Below are 20,026 nucleotides of genomic sequence, written 5' to 3'. Positions count from 1 at the left end.
AATCAGAAATGAACTTATACTTTGTATTCTAGAGAAAACAATACACATACAAAAGAAGGCACAACGATACACGCATTTTGAGGCTAACTTTCTTTTTCAAATCCTAATACAAATGCACCAAAATCAATGAGGCAAAAGAAGTACTGTCTACTCCTCCATACCCACGTTAGCTGAGAACAGCTAAATTCAGATCTCCAAATCAAGCTACTTGGAATACAAACAAGAAAAACAAAAATCTACTGATAAACACCGGAGCACCTGTAAGGCAGCAATCATTTTTAAACCTCTTCTTTATCACAGACAGAGCTTCTTGAACCATGTACATCATACAGTAACATCTGCAGCTGCAAACTTCAAAACTACATGGTTTATGCAAATCATGCAAACAACTGTTTTAGAAACAGAAATTTGAGAGACACATTCAAGAAATGAGACCTTGCACCTATGCAATTTAGATTTCATCTTGCAGTGCAACCAAGTGGATGAAGGGTGGAGGGATGATGCTTTGGATGGAGTTTATTTTATATGCTGGGGCTGTTGCATATTTCAACACTGTCATTAATGCCCTGATGTGTCACCACCCCAAATAACCACCCAAATTAGTTTTTTCCTGAAAAGGGAGACAAAACAAGTTGGTCAAAATTCTTCTCCTCTGTCTTCGGAAAGCCAGTTACCTCACATGTGGCAGCAGTTATAACCAGGACATTTTTGAGCAAAAATACATTCTGAGGGGAAAGTTGTACTTCACTGCTCACATGTTTGTTGTGTATTTACTTTCTTATTTATTACATACTACATTTTATTTTTTGTTTCGTAAGCCAAATCCTCAGACAGTATTTCAATAGCTTTCTGGTCAACTATTCTTAGAGCATAAAGGCAACAAGACAGACTTGAAAATGTGTTTTAGAACAGCTGACTACTGCGTGTCACCCAGTGAATTACAACTTTCTTATGCTCTGCAAAACACCCTAAATCCACAAATACACTCCCAATTTCAATACTCTATTCTTTCTGGAAAATCTTCCCAACTACTTCTATTTTTGCTCCATTGCTAGTGCCACTCATCTGAAGCAAATTTTGAGGACTTCCAAAATTAATTACTGCCTTCCTGCTTTGCCTCTGGCTAGAAGCTGGTATAAACATCACCACCGAATTAAGCTGTATCTCAAATTCCTTATTCTGTTGACGATGAATGATACTTCCTTTGTCTCAGGAAAACTGTAAGTCCCTTAAGTTTTCTCCCCACCCTTTATTCTTCTCTCTAATAATGCAGCATTTGTGGCCTGTGTCATCATCAGCCACTACAAACTCATACACAGCTGGGACAGAAACCCTTACTACTCAACGCTTCCTTTGCTCTAGCTAGTCCATTCACATTTCCTGCTATAACTTTTATCCCACAAATGCTCTCAGTGTTTTGAGAACACCCCTGAAGCATGCAAAAGCAGGTTTTTTTGTCAGTCCTCCCTACTACTGGATCCTCATTTCCTCTCTTTTTCCTGGACTACTTTTCCATAGCTTTAAAACCGCTAACAGTTTTCCTTGGATGGGGGTGAGCATGGGACAGTGCATGGCAGTGGATCACAGGGGAGGACAGAGAAATAAATCCAAACATTGAGGTATACCACAAACTGTCTAGTATGTAATTCCTGCCACTTCCTCAGCTCCAGACCTTTTTCACAAAATAAACAAACAGTTTAAGAATCCATAAGGATGTTTCTCCTTTCAGAAGCAGAGAGGACACCATTTAAGAGATCTTCCTTAAGAAATAGAAGTACATACAAAAAAAGTATCTGCAACTAGTGTGCATTATTTGAAGGTTTCTCATCTAAAAGTTACCATTTTTTTTAATACCTCAAACTGACAGAATCAAAGCAGAGAGTTCCAGTTTAAATGTCACTACAGTCAGATCTGACCCAAACCTGAAATGAGCTTCAGATGTTACTGGTCAAAGTCAGAATAAGACCAGGATTTAAGAATTACTAGAGACAGTAATAATTCAACTGCAACGGTTATCCATGCAGGAATACCTTTCCCTTTCTGAAAGGGGAAAACTTTCCTTCAGAAAAAAAGGAAGAGACATGCCATGCCATGCCTTTGCAATAACAATAAGAAGAGATATGAGAGACAACAAAAACAAAGACAAAATAGACTGGGACTGAAAAAAGAATGGTTATTTTGCTGGAGGTTATCAGGGAGGAGAAGCTGCACTCCAGGACACTGCACTCAGACCAGCAAAAGAACCAAACCAACCCTTCGATACAATATTCAGTTATTTCACCTACAAAAATCAGGTACCTACAACTAAGTGGCAATGTGTTGTGTTTATCAGGGTGGTAACACAACACTGGCATACTTTTAACAGCTAAGCTACACAAAAGGAAATTTATCTGTGCACATGTAACAGGAGAGTCTTTACCTGTTTAAGCTTGCTCACAAACCCCATCAGACACAATACATTGTCTAGATTTTTACCTAGCAGATACACTTTTTTCACCCCTATTACATCCTTTGACCATAAAAATGCTACAATAAAGAAATAAACATACACATGTTTTGATTTGCTCTAAATCATATGGCCAAATTCAGGTATTTCAATGTCCCTGTGGATGTTTTACTATTGAAGCATTTTCAGCACACTTTTTAAGATCAAAGAAACCCCACAAGACCAAAAAGAGAGAGACACAGACAAGCAATAGGGAGAGTAGATGTCTGTCTCACTTTGGCTTGCACAGTCGGGGTAAACAAGAGACTTCACTAAACAACTAGATGATAATCTGTGGGATGCTAGAGATCTCTGGGATTTTACTAGAGAACTTCTATCAAGCTGTAGGATCTCCCCATACTCCTCAAGGTAAGGCCCCGGGACTTAGCCCATGCACAGCTGTATGGCAGGAGAGAGGAAGTCCATCGCAAGGACCAGACTGCATGCAGAGGAGAAAAATCACACCCACTACTGCTGGGTTGCACAATCCAAGACAAAAAAAGTGTTCCCTCATTGTACAAACCACTGCAAATGCCACCCTCTCTTCTTTGAAAATTAAAATTACTTGCTTCAAAGTGTTGACACAGAATAAATGACTGCAGAACAAAGAGAAACACCTTTCAATATATCTTACAGGCACCTGGTTTTAGCTTTTACTATTGCTTCTGCCATCATACCTGCCTAATAGATGCAGTGTTCACAGCCAAATTTGTTTTTAAGGGGTGGGGGGAGAGTATTTTTTCATTATTTTCTGCAAATGCTATTAGCAACCAACTCCATGAATTTCACAAGCAAACAGAAAGGCTGTAAGTGTAAGAATTTCAGTGCTAACAGTGCTCATTCCTATTCCCTATCACTTAATACAATCCAGCATTTCTGAAGTCCGAGCACACTTCAAATCCCTGCAACCTTCCTTCTCAGGGACAGTGATTCTGAACTCACCCTGCTGAGCTGTACAGGGAACATCCACTTGAATGCTGAGCTCCAGCTACTGGGGGAAAAGGAAAGGTTATTCCAGATCCACCACTAAAGGCACCCCCCATCCATTTGCACACATGCAAACTAGAACTCAAGACACTGGTGTCCAAAGCACTCCAGCAGAATCATGCCATTCCTCTACAGTTGGAAGTTAAGAACCTGCATTAAGTGACAAACTCCCGTTATGTGACAGCATTGCCTGTGCTGCATTAATTGCATGTTCCAACTACTGTTCTAGGGATAGGTTTATTCCTTATTTTCCCCATTTAATTTTTTTAATGTACAAATATGAAATATTTTTTAGAGGAATGGCATTTTAAGCATAAAAAAGCCTCCTGGACGTGCACCGTTTCCGTGATTTCTGCTATCAACTTTAACGTGTATGCAAACAGGCAAAAGATTGGATCACACAAGATATAGCCGTCTCACTTTCTGTTCTGCAAGTGAGGAATAAAATCAGAAACAACAGCACTGGTATTATTTACAGTATTTAGTGTTATTTTATTATTATTGATACTACTATTATAATAGTCAATTTACATGAATACTTTATCTGGGATCAAAGAAATGACCCCTACGCTTTAATTAATATACTAGTGTACTTGGTTTGGCCAGCTCTCAGACCGAGATCTATCTAGCAGCAATCCAAGTGCCAGCAATACAGTTTCTCAACACCCAACAATCAGAATCTCTGCTTATGCAGGTTCATAACCCACGTGATGCTTTATCTTAAGGTGGATAAGGTGGATTTTTCTGTTTTCTGGAAACAGAAAAGAAAAACAGTAGACAAAACCCATTAGTTCTAGGTCATTAAGGATTTTCAAGACTAGATTGCATTTTTGAGTTTTGTTTAGAAATACAGAGAGGATCAGTGGAAACCCTGGCACGTACACATTATACACACAAGAACTGTTATTGCCAGTGGTTTGTACTAGCTATCAGCACTGGTGCTTTTTAAACTTTTTACAATAGTAACATGCATTTCAATACAGCTCCAACAACTTAACTCTAATCCTTATATTTGATTATTGTTGCTTGAAAAATACATCTGAAAGAACTGGTAGAGCTCTGTAGAAAAGAGAAGGTATTTCTCACCACTACAAGTGGCACAGCTACAGCAATTTGTATTTTCCTCTAAATCTTACAACACAGCAAGTCGTTAAAACAATCTGGGTAGGCCATAAACCAAATTATTCAGGTATGTCCAGGTACTGAAGTACCATTAAAATATTATCTTAAAATAGCTTTTGCTGCTGCTGAATATCACAGAGACAGTCCAAATTTCTCTGCAGATCCAGGAGGCAGCTGCATACGTTCAGCCACAACACATGACAGTTACAGATCTCAGTGAGTGAATTTACACAGGAGAGAAATATGGTAGGTTGAGGAAAGCATTCCAGCTCCCGGAAAATTCATGCCCACCTCAATATAATCAAGTGTACAGCTATCTTTTGAATATAAGCTGACTTCTGAAGTTAACATATACCACTAGAAATTCTGTGTTATCCATCTGAGTGCTGGTGCCACTCCTTGCCTGGCAGGCAGTTAACATACCTTCTTCTCTGTGGCGGCAGGGGAAAAGGAGCAGATACCCATCCAGCCTCTCCTCTGCTCAAGTCCAAAGAGCATCTAGACAAGGCTGCAACCAAGAACAAGGCACCCTTCTCAGCTGCCCACTTTTCCAGGTGCTCTTCTGAACTGAGCCAGTAGGTAGAGCAAAATCATTCTTTTGGAAGTGCTGACCTATTTTCAAAGCTTGTTCTCCCAAGGCACCCCTTCCTCTACCTTTGGTGCACCCTCACCTAGGAAACACAGGGGCGTAAAGTAGGCTTCTGCCATCCTCACAACAAGTCACCCAGCTGGGAGACTGCTCCCAAGCAAAGAGTGCTACCAGTAACAGGATGGTAGCCAGATTAACTGGCCTGGCGCAGCACGTGGCTATGGGGGTGCGATGCGTCCCCACTGGAGAAACAAGTTACCAGATTAACAACCCCTCCCCAGATTTCTGAGCATGATGTGGAAATCAAAAGTGCAATACTTCCACCAAGAATGGGTTTATAACACCAAGAGTTTAACTAGCTTTTCATAGCATGCAACTGTCCATATTTAGGGTAGAAATTACCCATAAATTACTCAACAATTCCACTTAAAAAAATGTCTTACTTCAGAAAACACAAATATCTCTCTATTTACAAAGTTGTATCCTGCCAAAATTTCAAATAAGTTTACTGTACACCTATCCTTTGATTTAATAAAGCATGCATCTGAGGTGGTTAATGTGCATTTCAAGGTATATTAAACATCAGAGATCAAAAATTAACATTAGCCCAGTTAATCTCTGCCAATATTTTGCTCCAGCTACACTAACTCCACCCTGCCTAGTATTAAGCCAGTCAGTACTAAGCCAGTTTTATACTCTTACATCTAACCTGCGAACATGATGCTAATAGCAATAGGTATACTTTTATTTAAATTTAAAATTACTGAAATTTCACACATCATCTCCTGTAAACTTTCCAGATTAGGAAGCAGGTTACTTCTGAAATTTCTTTTAACAGACTTGCTAAAGACTTGTGTGATCCAACCACATTCCAGAAAACAGTGGCTCCTGTTCAAATGAGGGCCATTACACTGGCCAGAGAGCTTAGCTGATAGAACAGCTGCAGTAAGCACCAACTCCAGGTCTGAATGGGACCTGGAAATTTTCATCACTGTGCTGAAAATATGAGAAGAAAAGCTAGTTTGGACAGGAGGTTAAAAACCCCACAAATACATTTAGATTATGATTTGAGGTAACTTTGACATTTTAATAGGTACTTAAACCAGTTAGTATAGGTGAGAAAGCTGAAGATCTTTCAGATGTATCTTCAAGTTGGAAAATGCAAGAGACTATTTTTAGCCACAAGGAATACCCCCGTGCAAAAAAAAAAAAAAAAAAAAAAAAAGTAGTGAAGACATTCAGAAGCAGACTTGCAATGGGAACAATTTCATCCCCAGAAGTGGTTTGCATCTGAACAACATTCAATTTTTATAATGGTAAAACCATGTGTCTGCACTAAAAGCTCTGTAAGCTTGGATTTGATATTGACCCTTGGAACTTTGCTACAGCCCTGCCCCCAATGCATTTTTGGGGGGAGACAGGCCCAGGTGTCAAATAAAGGGTCTTGGGAAAGTTTAAAAAAAAAAAGTTATGTAAGCTATTAATGGGTTAAGAGCTTTCTCTTCCTCCTGCCTCCTCAGTCAAGCTGACCCACTTGTTTGTAGGGCCAAACGATAAAGCAGACCAATGAACTGAGCTAGGTCAAAAATAAACCCAAAATAAGGAAGTTATTTTAAATTCAGATCTCTTCATTCATCTCGTTTACCACGTGCTCCCACACAGTTGTGTCAGTGCAAGTGAGGAGGCAAAAAAGGTAGGCAGAGGTCAAAAAAACCCTGCTCTAGAAGGCACGTCTTCTCTGTAGCAGTGTTAAGAGTGAACTAGACACAAACTCTTCTCTTGGCTCCCAGTAGCATATAAAAGTCATCTGATATAATGAAGTCTGGTGCCCAGACCAAAATCCAGGACTTTCCCTGCAGCTTGTGCTCAATTTTGGATTGAGCTGCTCTTTCTTGCAGGCGCTATTCTAGCTGAACTGCTGCACAACGCAGCCACCTGACACCATACCAGTTAAGAGACAGTCCTCGGATGTGAGAGATGTTTGATGCCTCTGACTCCACAGCAGTCTAGCACACACACCTGCTAACTGCGAGTGGGCTTCCACTATACTAATTTAAGCAAAAGCTACGTAACAATAATAATAGTCTTGAAAAAAATGGCCTTGAAGATGTACTCTGTGTTGAATTCAGTGCTACTGGTATAACTTTACTAGCAAAAGCATGTGTTTACACATTTGGACACATGAGGCATTAGGAAGGCTCCCATGGCTCATGTTCAGACCTTGACCATGCTGTACTTCAAGCAACCAAGTACTTTTCTTGGATTTGACTTTTGTTCTTCAAAGGTGCCATAAAGTATCTAAATTTTGATTCATCTTCATTATTAGTTTGCAATATGGATTTATACAAACACTTCTGGGGCATGCATAATTTGTAAGACAACCAACAGATAAACATACAGAAGAGAACCGCTCGAGGCATGGTCTCTCACTGCATTAAAGTTAACACCTCTCAGTTCATTATATTGAAGGCTGCTGAAAGGTCTTAAAGAATTAGTCAGAATGTTTTCTTAATCCAGCAAGAGAGGTCACTGACCAATAAAGCTGAAGTGTTCTTATCCCAAGTTTAAAAGTCTGAAGACAGATGCTGCGGTTCCACACACATTTCTTCAGTGGCAATGCCAACGCGCCCAGTCCCCACGCTCATTCACACCTCTACAACCTGCTCTTCGCCAAAGCCAGCTCAGCTCTTTGTTCAGCTGCAGGGACGGGAGAACCCACTGGCTTCACTACGTATCTCCAGCAAAGCAGAAGGGACAGAACAAAGTCACAGCTGAATGGGGCTGCTTATGAACAGGCAACTGACAAAGGTAAAACGAGATCCATTTCTGTGCAACTTTCTATTATTTTTTGCCTTAATCTGTGCTACTATCAAGATCAAGAGAGGGTTTCCCCAGCAGAGATCCACTGGTAAGCAAAGGAGCTGCACAGCTGCACAGAAGGAAACCCCAAGAACCCTTTCCTGTAAGGACCCTATCCCTCCCACACCAGCCCTCTCCTACTTTGGATGATACACTTCAGGGCACAGGTTGTAAGCCAAAGCATATGAGTTCAATGAACAAAACAGGTTAAAAAACCAAGACAAATCTGCTGAGAACAAGAAAATATCTTAAAATCAATATGGAACTGAAGCAATACAGTTGAAGAAACAAACAATTATTATCAAATCCTGTGGTTAAACTTCTAGAATAAACTACTTTAAAAAAATTATTAGTAAGTTTCAATTTCTGGCAGACTTTGGTTTGATTTTACTGCTGCTTATTTTTAACTCATCAACTGTAAGGACACTTTTAGAAAGCAGGGGGGAAAAAAAAAAAAAAAGAAAAAAACCCCAAAACTTACGGTTATGGTTACTACCTTCATGGCATGACGGAAATATTGCAAAGCATTATACTAGTTTTCAAGGGGACTGTTTTTCTGGCACAGGGTTGAAGTCCAACAAGTATCTGAAACAGTCAGACTGAAACACAGGAGATAAAAACCACACAGGAAGAACAAGAAGAGGGAAAGGAAAGCAGAAGAAAATTGTGAAACACCACTACTGTAATTGCTACTAGCAAGGAGGGTTTTGCATGTGACTTGTGACCCACTGTTTAATTCATATACTTTACAGACATGTTTGAGTTATCTCTGTGTTCAAACTTCTAATAGTATCTACTCTTCCCCAGAAATGAGGTTCACCCCTCGATATTGTTAAGCAACTAACACTTAACCAGGTGAAAAATTCTTTACAAGAGGTCAGTTCCTTGCTACTCCCAACAAAGAAGGAAATCTAACTACCTTTAGCTTGATTTAATGAACAATAAAAAGAGGGTTCATGCAGCCTCTGCTTAAGCAGATTTCCTTTAAAAAAAAAAATTACATCTCACTGTCTTAGGACTTGCAGCCTGTAAACCCCTGCAACAGCCTCTGAGTGTCTAGTCAGCTCCAACATCTGTAACAGAAGCAAACCAACCATTTATTTAAATTGAATAGTTATGACATGCTGTGAAGGCAAACTTGCGTCCAAAAATTGTTACCTGATTATGGCTACCAGAAATATTCTGGTGATACGGAACGGAAACGTATTTCATGACTATTGAACAACAAGAGTGAAGAGTCGGCTGCATCAGAAAGAGTTATGGCTTTACAAGCAGGAAGGGAGAATCTAAGTTCTTCCCCACCTCTGAATAAAGTGATCTCTGTTCTTGAAAAAAAACAAAGGTGATGCAAAAACCACCATGCCCCAGTACTAGGATGGCCAGCCCTGCCTTGACTGCCTAAAACAAAATGTATTTTTAGATGGGGGGAAGGAAAAAAGAAAAAAAAAAAAAAAAAGAAAATGATTGCTCCCCAAACACTTTTTAATCTCTTCATTGTTTTCCAGTAATTAGAGACTATCAAGACAAAAAAATGCAACAGCTTACTGTCCAAAAACTGTATAGTGCTAAATAAATGCAATTCAACACAGACACTCCTCTAGTCATACAGGGCCTGGGGCAGCCTAGTAGGACCAGATCAGTAAGGGTCCCTATCACAGCTGATGGGTAAAATAGTGATGCATGAAAATACAAATCCCAGACACAGGGTAGCCAACCTTTGGGATCTTAAGACCTGCAAACCAGAATGTTCATATCACTACAAGGCACAACCCCCTGCCGCTGCCACCACCATGTCCAGCACAGCAGAACTGCAGAACATGTGCAAGTTTAAAACGCCTACCCAAAAGTCCTCACCCTCTCCCAGGAGATAAGGACCAAACTGCACATGTGAGCAACAAGAGGGGGTGGCACGCCTGCCCCAGTACCCGCACAGGGTGGCTTCCTCCTCAGCTGGGGGGGTGTCAGATTTTCCCCTAGCCTGCAGAGCATCCTTGAGCCGCTGCTGGGTCCTGAGGGACTGCAGGCATGGGCAACTGCACACGAGATCCTCAAGAGTGCAGACAGACCACCACATGGCCTAGACTCAGAACTGTAGACCAAAATTTATCCAGTACTTTCATGGTTCAGAATGAAGTTTTACACCAAAAATTTCCTATCTAATCACAGACTAATATGTTGATCTTATACTGGGAAGTCTGTTTCTTTTCTTAAAGATATAATTTCCCTTCTCTTAAATAATGTTTATATAAATCAACTCATTTATTAACTTATTTACTACAGATGTAAAGCCTGTACACTTTTAATTCACAAATTAGCCATCTTATGAAACAAATTTACACCACTACTCCCTGATTTATTTAACAGTAAGAATATCAACCCACTAAGATGGATTTGGAATTTAAAACCTTTGCCAAGTTTTAATAGGTGTTTGCACCCTCATACTTTTACCAAAATCTCCATCAAAGTTCTGCTGGACAATATCAGTGATGTTAGAAGATAACTCACCGAAACATGGGAAGGAAAATCTCTGTTGTGGAAACACACAACCATTCCTTTTTTTAAACACAGCTCAACAGAAATTCATCCAATTGTTGTATTAGTATAACATCACATTTAGAGCCCTAAACCAAAATTGTCCTTAGATCTTTACAAAAACAGACGTGCTGGAGATGCTGTATTTTTTAAGAACAGCCTTACAGTTGCACCTTGTGAAATCACCAGATGATCAAGCTGAGAGCTACGGTGAACACCAATGATACTCCTACACATCCTTTCCTATTTACACTAGGAAAAGGGAAATTATGAAAAATGACCTTAAGAATTTTCACAGATTTCTGCATTTAAAGCAAATTCTACTGGAGTGCATTCAATCCCTTAACATACAAAATACAAAGCTCCAAGTTCTGTTTTCCAGCACTTTTATGATGTTTCCTATCAAAGAGGTGTGACTGTATTAAAAAAAAAACCTCATCACCTCTCCTAGGCTGCAAAACACTGCAGTACTGCTAAAAAAAACAAAACAAAAAACAAAATCCACAACAAAACAAACAAACAAACAATTTTGAACTTTCTTCCCATAGGGCATTCCAGCTCACTATCCACATCACCTTCCTCTGGCTTGCAATATGCTTTGGAGTACAAGTCAACGTGCTGGTTTCGGTGCAGAAAAGCCCAAGATGTTCAGGACACCTGGAAGACTGTCTATCTCCACATACCAGCATATACGCAAGAATAAGCTGAGGTACTAGTGTTTTCTCTTCCTCAATTTAAATAGGATGCTCCTGGCACATCTTCTCTGAGTGGCATCACTCTGGAGCTTGCATTACAGCTGCAGTCAGGGAGAACTCCAGGTTTGCAGACACTGAATGTCCTGCTCTCCTAAGATGTTTGATGCTACAAAACATGATGGTTTTGTTTAAATCTTCACTATTAAATGGGTCAGGAATGACATATTTCAGTAATGTGTAAAACACCTGCCAAACAGCAATTAAAAACACAAACTGAGATATGCTATAGCGATTACATCATGGAATTTTAGTTTTATCAAAATTTACCATTTACTTTTAATCTCCATATTTTTAAGAGATTTTGCTTAACAACTATGCACATGTTATGCTGAACAATCAAGCTGTGTTATTCCAAATGCATATTAAGTCCAATATAAAACAGTCTTCAAATGTGTTTTTATATTCTGAAGAGAATCCCAAAGATTCCCAGGCACTATGTTAAAAGACTAACACCGTCTTCCCCAAACTGCAAATATTCAGTACAGTTTCAGTATTTTCAAAATCCATCTACTAATTTCCAAAAGCTTCATTATTTGTAGTTGACAAAATCTCAGCCTTCTAGGGAAACTAGGCAAATAGAAGTCACAATAAAACATTATTTCCAAGCTGACCATTCTTCATTTTGCTGGCAAGTCATTCAAACTCCATTCAAAGTTTCTGAACTTACAGAGCTTGTTTTACTGCAATCAGCAAGCCAAGCTGAAAAAAATGGTCTAGCAGAAATATTAAAATGTGTTAAGTCTAAGCCTGCAACAATATGCACAGATACATTATGCTACAGCTGTTGCCACTGATTAGGTGCACTTTTACTCTTTTTTGCTAGTGTATCAAATTAAAAGGCTAAAACCATGGGAGCAAAATACATTATCTTAAACGACCAATAGAAAAAAGTTTCAGAAAACAACACTGCATATTTAATAACTTGACAAATAAGATAGCCAGTCTCCAGCCCCCATTCCACCTGCCAAGACACTTTATAATAACTGTTAATGCTGTTGCTGGTAATGTCAAACTAGCACACAGCAGGTTTTATATGTATTAATATACATACGTACTTGAGGGGAAAAAAGTACACTTTCTATGGATTACTAATGCCTTGTATTACAAGCAACCCAATATTTTACTCCTTCACAATCAATGTTCTACAGCCACAAGATACAAAGTTAAATTAAAACAACCCATCCAAGATACCTCAAAGCACAAACTAAAGTGAACAATGCCCTATTTTAAATTTATTATAATTTAAGAAAAATTGGATCCTTCACAAGCTCTAAACCAGTTCATTTTCACCCTTACCCCAAATATCAAATGATGTCATGCAAGATGTACTGGCTAAACTGGTTTAACTGCAACAAGCTGGATCCACTGTTTAGATTTTCTTGTGATAAATTATTCTGCAGCAATGAAAACGATTCAGTTAGTCTCAAACAACTACCTCCATCTGCTTTTTTAAAGTTTGGGCTTATATTACTTTTACACACACAACTTGCTACTTTACTTAGTATAGCTACCTAGTAATGACAGGGAGCAGATTTTACTTCTCTTCCGAATTCAGTCAATAGCATAGAACCACTGGAGCGGAGTAAGGAAGCCTGATATATATATAGTTCATCCTGAAGAGCATGTTACCTACACTTCTGTCTGAATTTTACACACATTTTCCCCTGTTCCACTATTTCCACTTCTCCTTCACAGAAAGTTTACTAAAGCTGACGAGCTATTGAGCACCCGGTTCATGAAGAATGCACAGAAGAAACTCTAGACATAGTTAGCACTCTTCAAAAGTCACCAAAGCTGCTTTCTCCATTGGCATGAAGTGGCTATCTGAGAATGATGCAATGCACATCTTTTCCCAAGGCCAAGCATGCTGTTTCCAGAGGTATTAAACATTATCATTACTGGGAATAAGAGGCCAGGCCTGGTTCTTCACTCTAGTTATAACCTCAGAATTAACTTAATTTGACTTGTTGACTGCTGCATCAGTGTTTCTATCTCCCCTCACCTGAGTATCATCTATTTCATGGAAAAATGTCAAGGCTGGAGAGGGGAAGGGGCAGGAAGAACATATAAACAAGCAGATACCGACAGTTGTATGATGAATTTAGTCTGCAGATTCTCCTCTCAAACATACAGCCTCATTTTATCATCACTTGGCTAGAAGCAATACAGAAGACAGTGAAGGAGCTCAGGGAAATACAGGGATACAGGCCTTCAGGAGAAAGGCATGGAAGCAAGCAAAAAAGAAACGAACACTGTGTTATGTATGCAAATTATATTAAATTGCCAGGAATTGAGAACACTAATGAGGACAAAATACAAGAGGGAAGTAAGCATTCAGAAGACAGGCAAAAAATAAGTTACATACTTGAGACCAGTATCACACAGTGGGTCAGGAATCTAGTAAATTCTATCAGTCATGAGCAAAACAGGAATGAACAGCAAGCAACACAAACTTTCAGTTGCATAGAAACTGCAGGAAAGTGCAATTTTAAACTTTTCACATACATACATACGTACACACACACAGACACGTCACTGTTTTTTTTTTCCTTGTTCTTTGTAAATACCTTGCATCATTTCACCTGGAATTCAAATCTCGACTAGGGAAAAACCTGGAAGACGGCATTGCCTGAGAGGCTGCAGAGCTGACACAAGGAGAACACAAGTGTGCAACCTGAACTACCAGTCACTGCGTGTTCATGCACTGTCACACTGTCTTGGTAAGCTTGTGCTGGCTACTTCGGAAAAGAAACTTCCATAACGCGAAACACACGCACATACGTAATTACGGGCAGAGGGTGCACCTACAAAAAAGCAGATTCAAACCATAAACAAGGGAAACTTACAGTTATTAAGCTGCAAATGAGACTTTCCATGAAAGAACTTTATGAAATATGTAACTGTAGACTTGTATTAAGCCAAGCTCTTTGAAGTTCAGACACATTTGTGAAAAGACGTCACAGAGTAAGCATATATAAAGTATCGGGACTTGGATTCAATTACACTTTACAGAGTAACTCACTAGCAACTAAACAGCCATAATTCTTTGCATGATAAAGCAACCTACATACCCTACTTAAGAGTAGAGAAAAACTATTATTTATTTTTTCCACTAAATTTATTTAGCATACAAATAAACTCTTCAGAATTTCTACAAGATAACTTACTAATCACCACCCCAAACTGTTAATGTATCTAAAACTCAGGCACCAACGGCTCATCTGCGCACTCCCACTCTGTTTTGGCCCAAAGGCAGTCACGGCAGCCAGAATAACATGCTTTTATGTGGCAGTGGATGAGGGATGCACACAACATCCATGACTAGTGACACAATTTGGCCAGATAATTTCCAGCATCCATGCCACCGCAAGCAGCCCTTCTTGTTCCTTCCCACCCCAATGCCAAGCTTTCATCACGTTCCGACAACACTAAATGGGGCTGCAGGGTGAACCAAATTAAAATCCTACACTACATTTTAAAACCCCATTTTTTGTTTTTCATTTTGATCACTTCATAGTCACGGGGAGGTGCACTAACCCAAGCACTGCCGTGGCACACAAGATGAAAACAAGCAGCACAAACGTTGTGTTTGTCCAACTGTGTACCCTCAGCTAGGGAAGCAGCTGCCTTCAGCTGAGGGGATGCAACCTTCTGACAGTTCTCGTAAATTTGAAGTTTCTCTGTCCATGTATCGCTACTGCCAAGCCTCACTAAGGCTAAAGCTGGTTACAAACAACATCCACAGGTAACAGAAGACTAAATACACAAAGAGGTGATTTGTCACATCACAGCTTTCTAGCTAAGTATTGCAAGTAGGTGAGCCTGGTCCCACTGAGCAGGTACCTGCCCCTTATAAAGACTGTCATTGTTTCTTTCCTTCATGATGCAGAGATTAATTTTTCTTTGTAAAGGGAACGACTTCCTCCCTCCTGAAGTCCAACAGCCCTGTCTAGTACTACTTTTATTTACACAGAGTGTCCATAAGGTCATCAAGGAAGAGTACATTAGTCATAAGGGAAAGGGAAGGGAGAAAAACAGGGACACGAGAGAAGACATTCAAAATACCTTATCTGATTGAATCCTAAAGAGTTTAATTCCACACTTTTATCACTACATCTGAAATGGTTATTTCATTCATCAAAAATTGTTCATCTAGTATAGCTGTACACAGAGTAAGCGAACCTTCACATAATTCAGAATCAAGATGTGCAATTTTCCACTGTGCATTCTTCACATACCTCCTAAATCTAACGTGATCACTCACTGAAGAATGGCATCCAACACTGTTCTATGCATGTTAAAATTAAGCTAACTACATGTTATTAAGTGTTTTCCGCACTGCTTGAAAACATCTCTCTCAAGAAAGCACGAACACCCATACATTAAGATGATGAACATTGTTTTATACACTAAATTAATATACACCCATGACATCAACTTTTATTAAAAGTTAGCAAAAATCTGATCTCTGCAATCTTGTAAACTTAACACATTTCTCAAGAAAAATTAAGTATTGCAAAAAACCTCCAAAGGCTAAACTTTTTTGGTTTTGTTTTTGCATAAATAGAGAGTTCTATAAACTCTCACAAATTAGCGAGCTCGTAATATCACCCGGAATCAGCTGTGTGTGGCCTAATAGATCTCAAATGGATTTCTGAGATAATGCTGTATTGTCAGTGTCACTATGTTGACATACACAAGAGACTTTCCTCACCCCTCCAGTGGAGGTGGCCACCAGCGTAAGACTTCCACAACCACCAAAGGGACTTCTGCATGTATTTTGGACTCCTGTACCCCCAGGGACAGAGGGGGTGCAATCCAGAGAAGTTCAGAACACCTTTAAACTGCATAAAAACGTTCAGCATTTCACAGTGTGCCCAGCATGGTAGAGCATAAAGCCCAGGAAAATGAAAATAAAACCATTAAATACAGTCAATATTCTAAAGGACTTGAAAAGGATTTTGAGAAAAAGCAGATTGCTAAAGGCTATCAAACAATCTGCTGGAAAAGGTAACCTACAAGATGTTAATATTTGTATGCATACAAACAAATATGAGGTATATTTTAAATCACCCCCTTTTATGTATTTGTCACACAGTATATAAACACCAGTTTGGAGATTTTTCTAAAACAAAACCAAAACCAGTAGCTCTGACAGTAAATAAGCTTTAGCTATTATTTTATGAAATAAGAGATTTGTGTTTAAGAAAGAAAGGCTTTATGTTATGACCTTCTAATCTTGAAAGGTAATCTCACAGTCACTGTGACAAACTTCCACTAAACACCTTTGCTCCTCCTGATTTCAGTGGCTATTATTTAGCAGAAAGGTACATTTGCTAAGTCGATTGTCACGTTTTCAAGCAAAATATCTTGTGTTGGTGAACATTTATGCCACTGTTAATTAAAACGGTCGTAACAGAAGTGGCATCTTCACAGCCAGGCATTCTAAACGATATTTAGGTAGTTGGTGTTTTTGACCTCCAAGTCAAATACCATCGATACGAGCAGCGTACCGTGGCTGCCCATCCTTAGGGAACAAAATCCTGCCGAACGCTCGCCCCAAATAATTTTACATCGTCGGATTCAGACGGAAGGTGGTGTTCGAAAGGGGTGGCTGTGTAAAAATAACAACACAATGCAAAAAAAAAAAGCCACGCTAAAGGCACCACTGGAGACTACACCGGGACGGGAGTAGAGAACCAGCCTGAAAATGTAGTGCCTCCTTTATGAACCCAGCGCAACTGCATGACGGTGCAGGATCCGGGCCGAGGGCTGTGCAGGCGCTACACATGGCCAGCGCTGCCCGCCGACCCCGCGCTAGGCCCGGCCGGCAGCCGTTCCTGTAAATAACCCTCAGAGGAGGGTTAATTAAAAATGGCGAGCAGCGTGGCTGCCTGCATACAATGAGCGGCCGGGCCGAGCCGCCGCGCCGCCCCGCACGGCCCCGGGCAGGGCAGGGCTGAAACCCACCGCCCACCCCGGCGGCGGGAGCGGGGGACGCCGGCGGCGGGCCGCGCTAGGCCCCGCTGCCCGCCGTCCGCCGCCCGGCAGCCCCGGGGGCCGGGCAGCCCTCGGGACAGCCGCGTCCCCTTCGCCCGCGGAAGGCAAAAGCCTCGCCCGAAATCGCAACTACTTGGAGACGGACCCCCGCGTCCGTGTCCGTTCCCCCCCCCACCCCAGGCCGGAGGGGCCCTCCTCGGGGCGCGGCTGCGCGCCCCCGCCGCCCCCCGCCAGGCCGAAGGTCCGGGCTCCCGGCCGCACGCCTCGCCCCGGGGGAGCGGGTCTCCTTTTGTAGCAGCACTTCCCCCGCACCCTCCCCCTCCCGCGATGCAAATTCCTGCAGAGCCCCCTCCACCCACCCCACCCCCGGCCTCGCACCGCTCCTCACGGCCGCAACTTTCCCCGGCGTCCCCGTCCCCCCCCCCCCCCCGCCCCCGCTCCCGCCGAAGCGCCGCCGGGCAGAGCTGCCCGCGCCCCGGGAGGGGGGAGCCCCGCGGCCGGGGCTGGCCGCGGCCGGGCACGGGACGGCGAGCGGCGGCCGCCCCTGCTCGCAAGGGAGGCGAGGGCCGGGCGCGTGTTTACCGCGGCGGGAGGAGGGGAGCTCCCCGAGGGGGACGCGGCGGCCGGGGAGCCCCGGGAGCCGGCAGCGAAGCAGAGGGGCGGGGGGGGAGGAAACTCTCCTCAGAGTTGAGGGCGCGGGGCCCTGCGCGGCCCCGGCTTTACCTTCCATCTCCATGTCCTCGGGCTCGCTCAGCTGCTGCTCCCCGGGCTTCTGGTGCTGCTGCTGCTGCTGATGGTGGTTCATGTCGGGCTGGGGCTCGGGCTCGGCGGCGGCCTGGGCCTTTCCCGCTGGGGGCTGCGGGCCTGTGTCGGCAGGGGAAGGGGCGGAGGAGCGGCGGGGCCTCGGCAGCGGCCGGGACTGGGCACCCGCCTCGGGGGGCTGCGGCTGGGCTCCGGCGGGCAGGGAGCGGGCAGCCGGCGGAGGCAGCGAGACGCGCACGTATTTGCTCGCTATTCGCCCAATCTCGGCGGCGGCACCCGGTCGGGGGAAAGGGGTGGGGAGGAGGGACCGGCCGGGGGTGGCGGCTTCCCCGGGGGCCGGAGGGGAGGGGACCGGGAGGAGGGGAGGGGGGGGGGGGGACGGGAGACCAGGAGTCAGGGCCCGGCGGCTGCGCCCGGCGCTTCCCCCTCCCCCGGCGAGGTGTCCCCGGCGCTGCGAAGTCGGGGAGGCGCCGCGGGGCCCCTCCTCTGCCCTCCCGCCCCCCCCAGCGCCCCGGCACAGCCGCTGGCCGACGCCCGGCTCGCTGCTCCCGGCCCGCGGGCCGCCCCCGTTGCCTGTACCCCGGCGCGCTGGTGCCGCTCCGCCGCCGCCAGCGCTCTCTGTCTCAAAATGGCGGCTGCGGTAAACGCCGTGAAATGTCACATCCGCATGAGGGGCAGCCCAGCGAGCCGGGGAGGGGGAGGCAGCGCCGCGGCCGCCCCGGGAACAGCAGCCGCTGCCGCCGCCGCCGCCGCCACAGGAGGCCGGAGGGGCGGGGCCACAGGGGCCGGGCCCGGGCGCCGCCGCCGCCGCGGCCTCCCCACAGGCCGCCGCCGTCGCCGCCACCTGCGCGCAGCCCGGGCAGCGCCGCCGCGGCCGCCGAGGGTCCTCGCCGCCCGCCGGCCGAGGCGCCGGGCCCCTCCCGGCCGCCGCGGGGGACACCCGCTCCTCCCGCCCGGCCCGGCCCGGCGCGGAGGCCCGGGGCCGCGCCCTACGCCCGCGCCTTGTGGGAGCCCGGGCCCGCCCGCGCCTCCGCGGGAGAAGCTCTCGCCGCGCAGCCCGCCGCCGCCCAACGCCCCCCCCCCGCGCGCCCCGCCGCCGCTACGCGCCCTCTCGCGGCCGAGGGCGGCGGCCCCCGCGGCGGGGCCCGGCCAGGGCCGGGGGGGGGGCGGCGGCGGGCTGCGGGCAGCCCCCGGGCAGCTCAGGCCGCCGCGGAGGCTCGGTGGAGGCGCCGGGCTCCGTCTGGGCGCCGGGGGCTGCCGTGCCCGCTGCGGGCACGTCTCGCCCCTTGCGCACAGGCCCGCGCGTGTGTGGCTGGGTGCGGGGCTCATGGCGGGCTCGGGGCCTGGCAGGCCCTTCCCGGCGCTGCGCTCCGGCCTTGGAGCCGTGGCGCGGCCAGGCGGGAGGCGGTTGCTTGCGGTGGCCGTGGCTGAGGTGGGTCCTGCTCGGGGCTCGCCCCGTCCCCTGGCGGGGCGCCCCGCTGCCCTGCGTCCCTGGGCTGCCGTGCGTGTAGGGCATGAGCTGGCAGATACAGGACGTATTTGCGTGATGTGTGGAAAGAGAGAAATCTTCTGTAAACAAGACTGTTCCTCGCCTGGATGCCGCTATTTTTCATGAGCCTTGTATGGAGGAGGTAGTCCCTTCCAGGGAAGAGACCCATCCATTTTCCTGTGGTGGAAGGAGAGGGCAGGGGTGCGGCTGAATAAGTAACACCTGGCTGGTCCAGTTTGGGGCTAGAGCAATGAAGGAAGCAACTTGACTTAGGGATGGAAGAGTAGCTGGAAGGCTGTGGAGAGACACGTTAAACCGTCCAGTATTTAACTTCACGGTCCTGGGAAAGAGGACAGGCAGGCAGCAGGATAGTCTCCGACAGGAAGGGCTCAGGACGTGCAAAATTGGGCCTCCTGAAGGGACTGAAAACGTACCCAAGCAGACAG

At 44.8% G+C, this 20,026-nt stretch overlaps 1 protein-coding gene across 1 annotated transcript in view; it reads right to left on the bottom strand.

Annotated features, from left to right (window-relative positions):
• Positions 1-18,808, bottom strand: part of USP7 (ubiquitin specific peptidase 7) — a 75,729-nt gene extending 56,921 nt beyond the window's left edge. Inside the window, exon 1 of the mRNA XM_052772310.1 lies at positions 18,053-18,808. Coding sequence (XP_052628270.1) covers positions 18,053-18,134 — 82 coding nt within the window. The 5' untranslated portion in view covers positions 18,135-18,808. The remainder of the gene's footprint in view (positions 1-18,052) is intronic.
• Between the last annotated feature and the right edge of the window lie 1,218 nt (positions 18,809-20,026).

Source organism: Harpia harpyja, chromosome 21 (genome assembly GCF_026419915.1).
Source record: "Harpia harpyja isolate bHarHar1 chromosome 21, bHarHar1 primary haplotype, whole genome shotgun sequence".
NCBI classification, from domain to species: domain Eukaryota; kingdom Metazoa; phylum Chordata; class Aves; order Accipitriformes; family Accipitridae; genus Harpia; species Harpia harpyja.
Note: the sequence above shows the minus strand (reverse complement) of the source record. Positions and strands in the feature narration are given on the sequence as shown.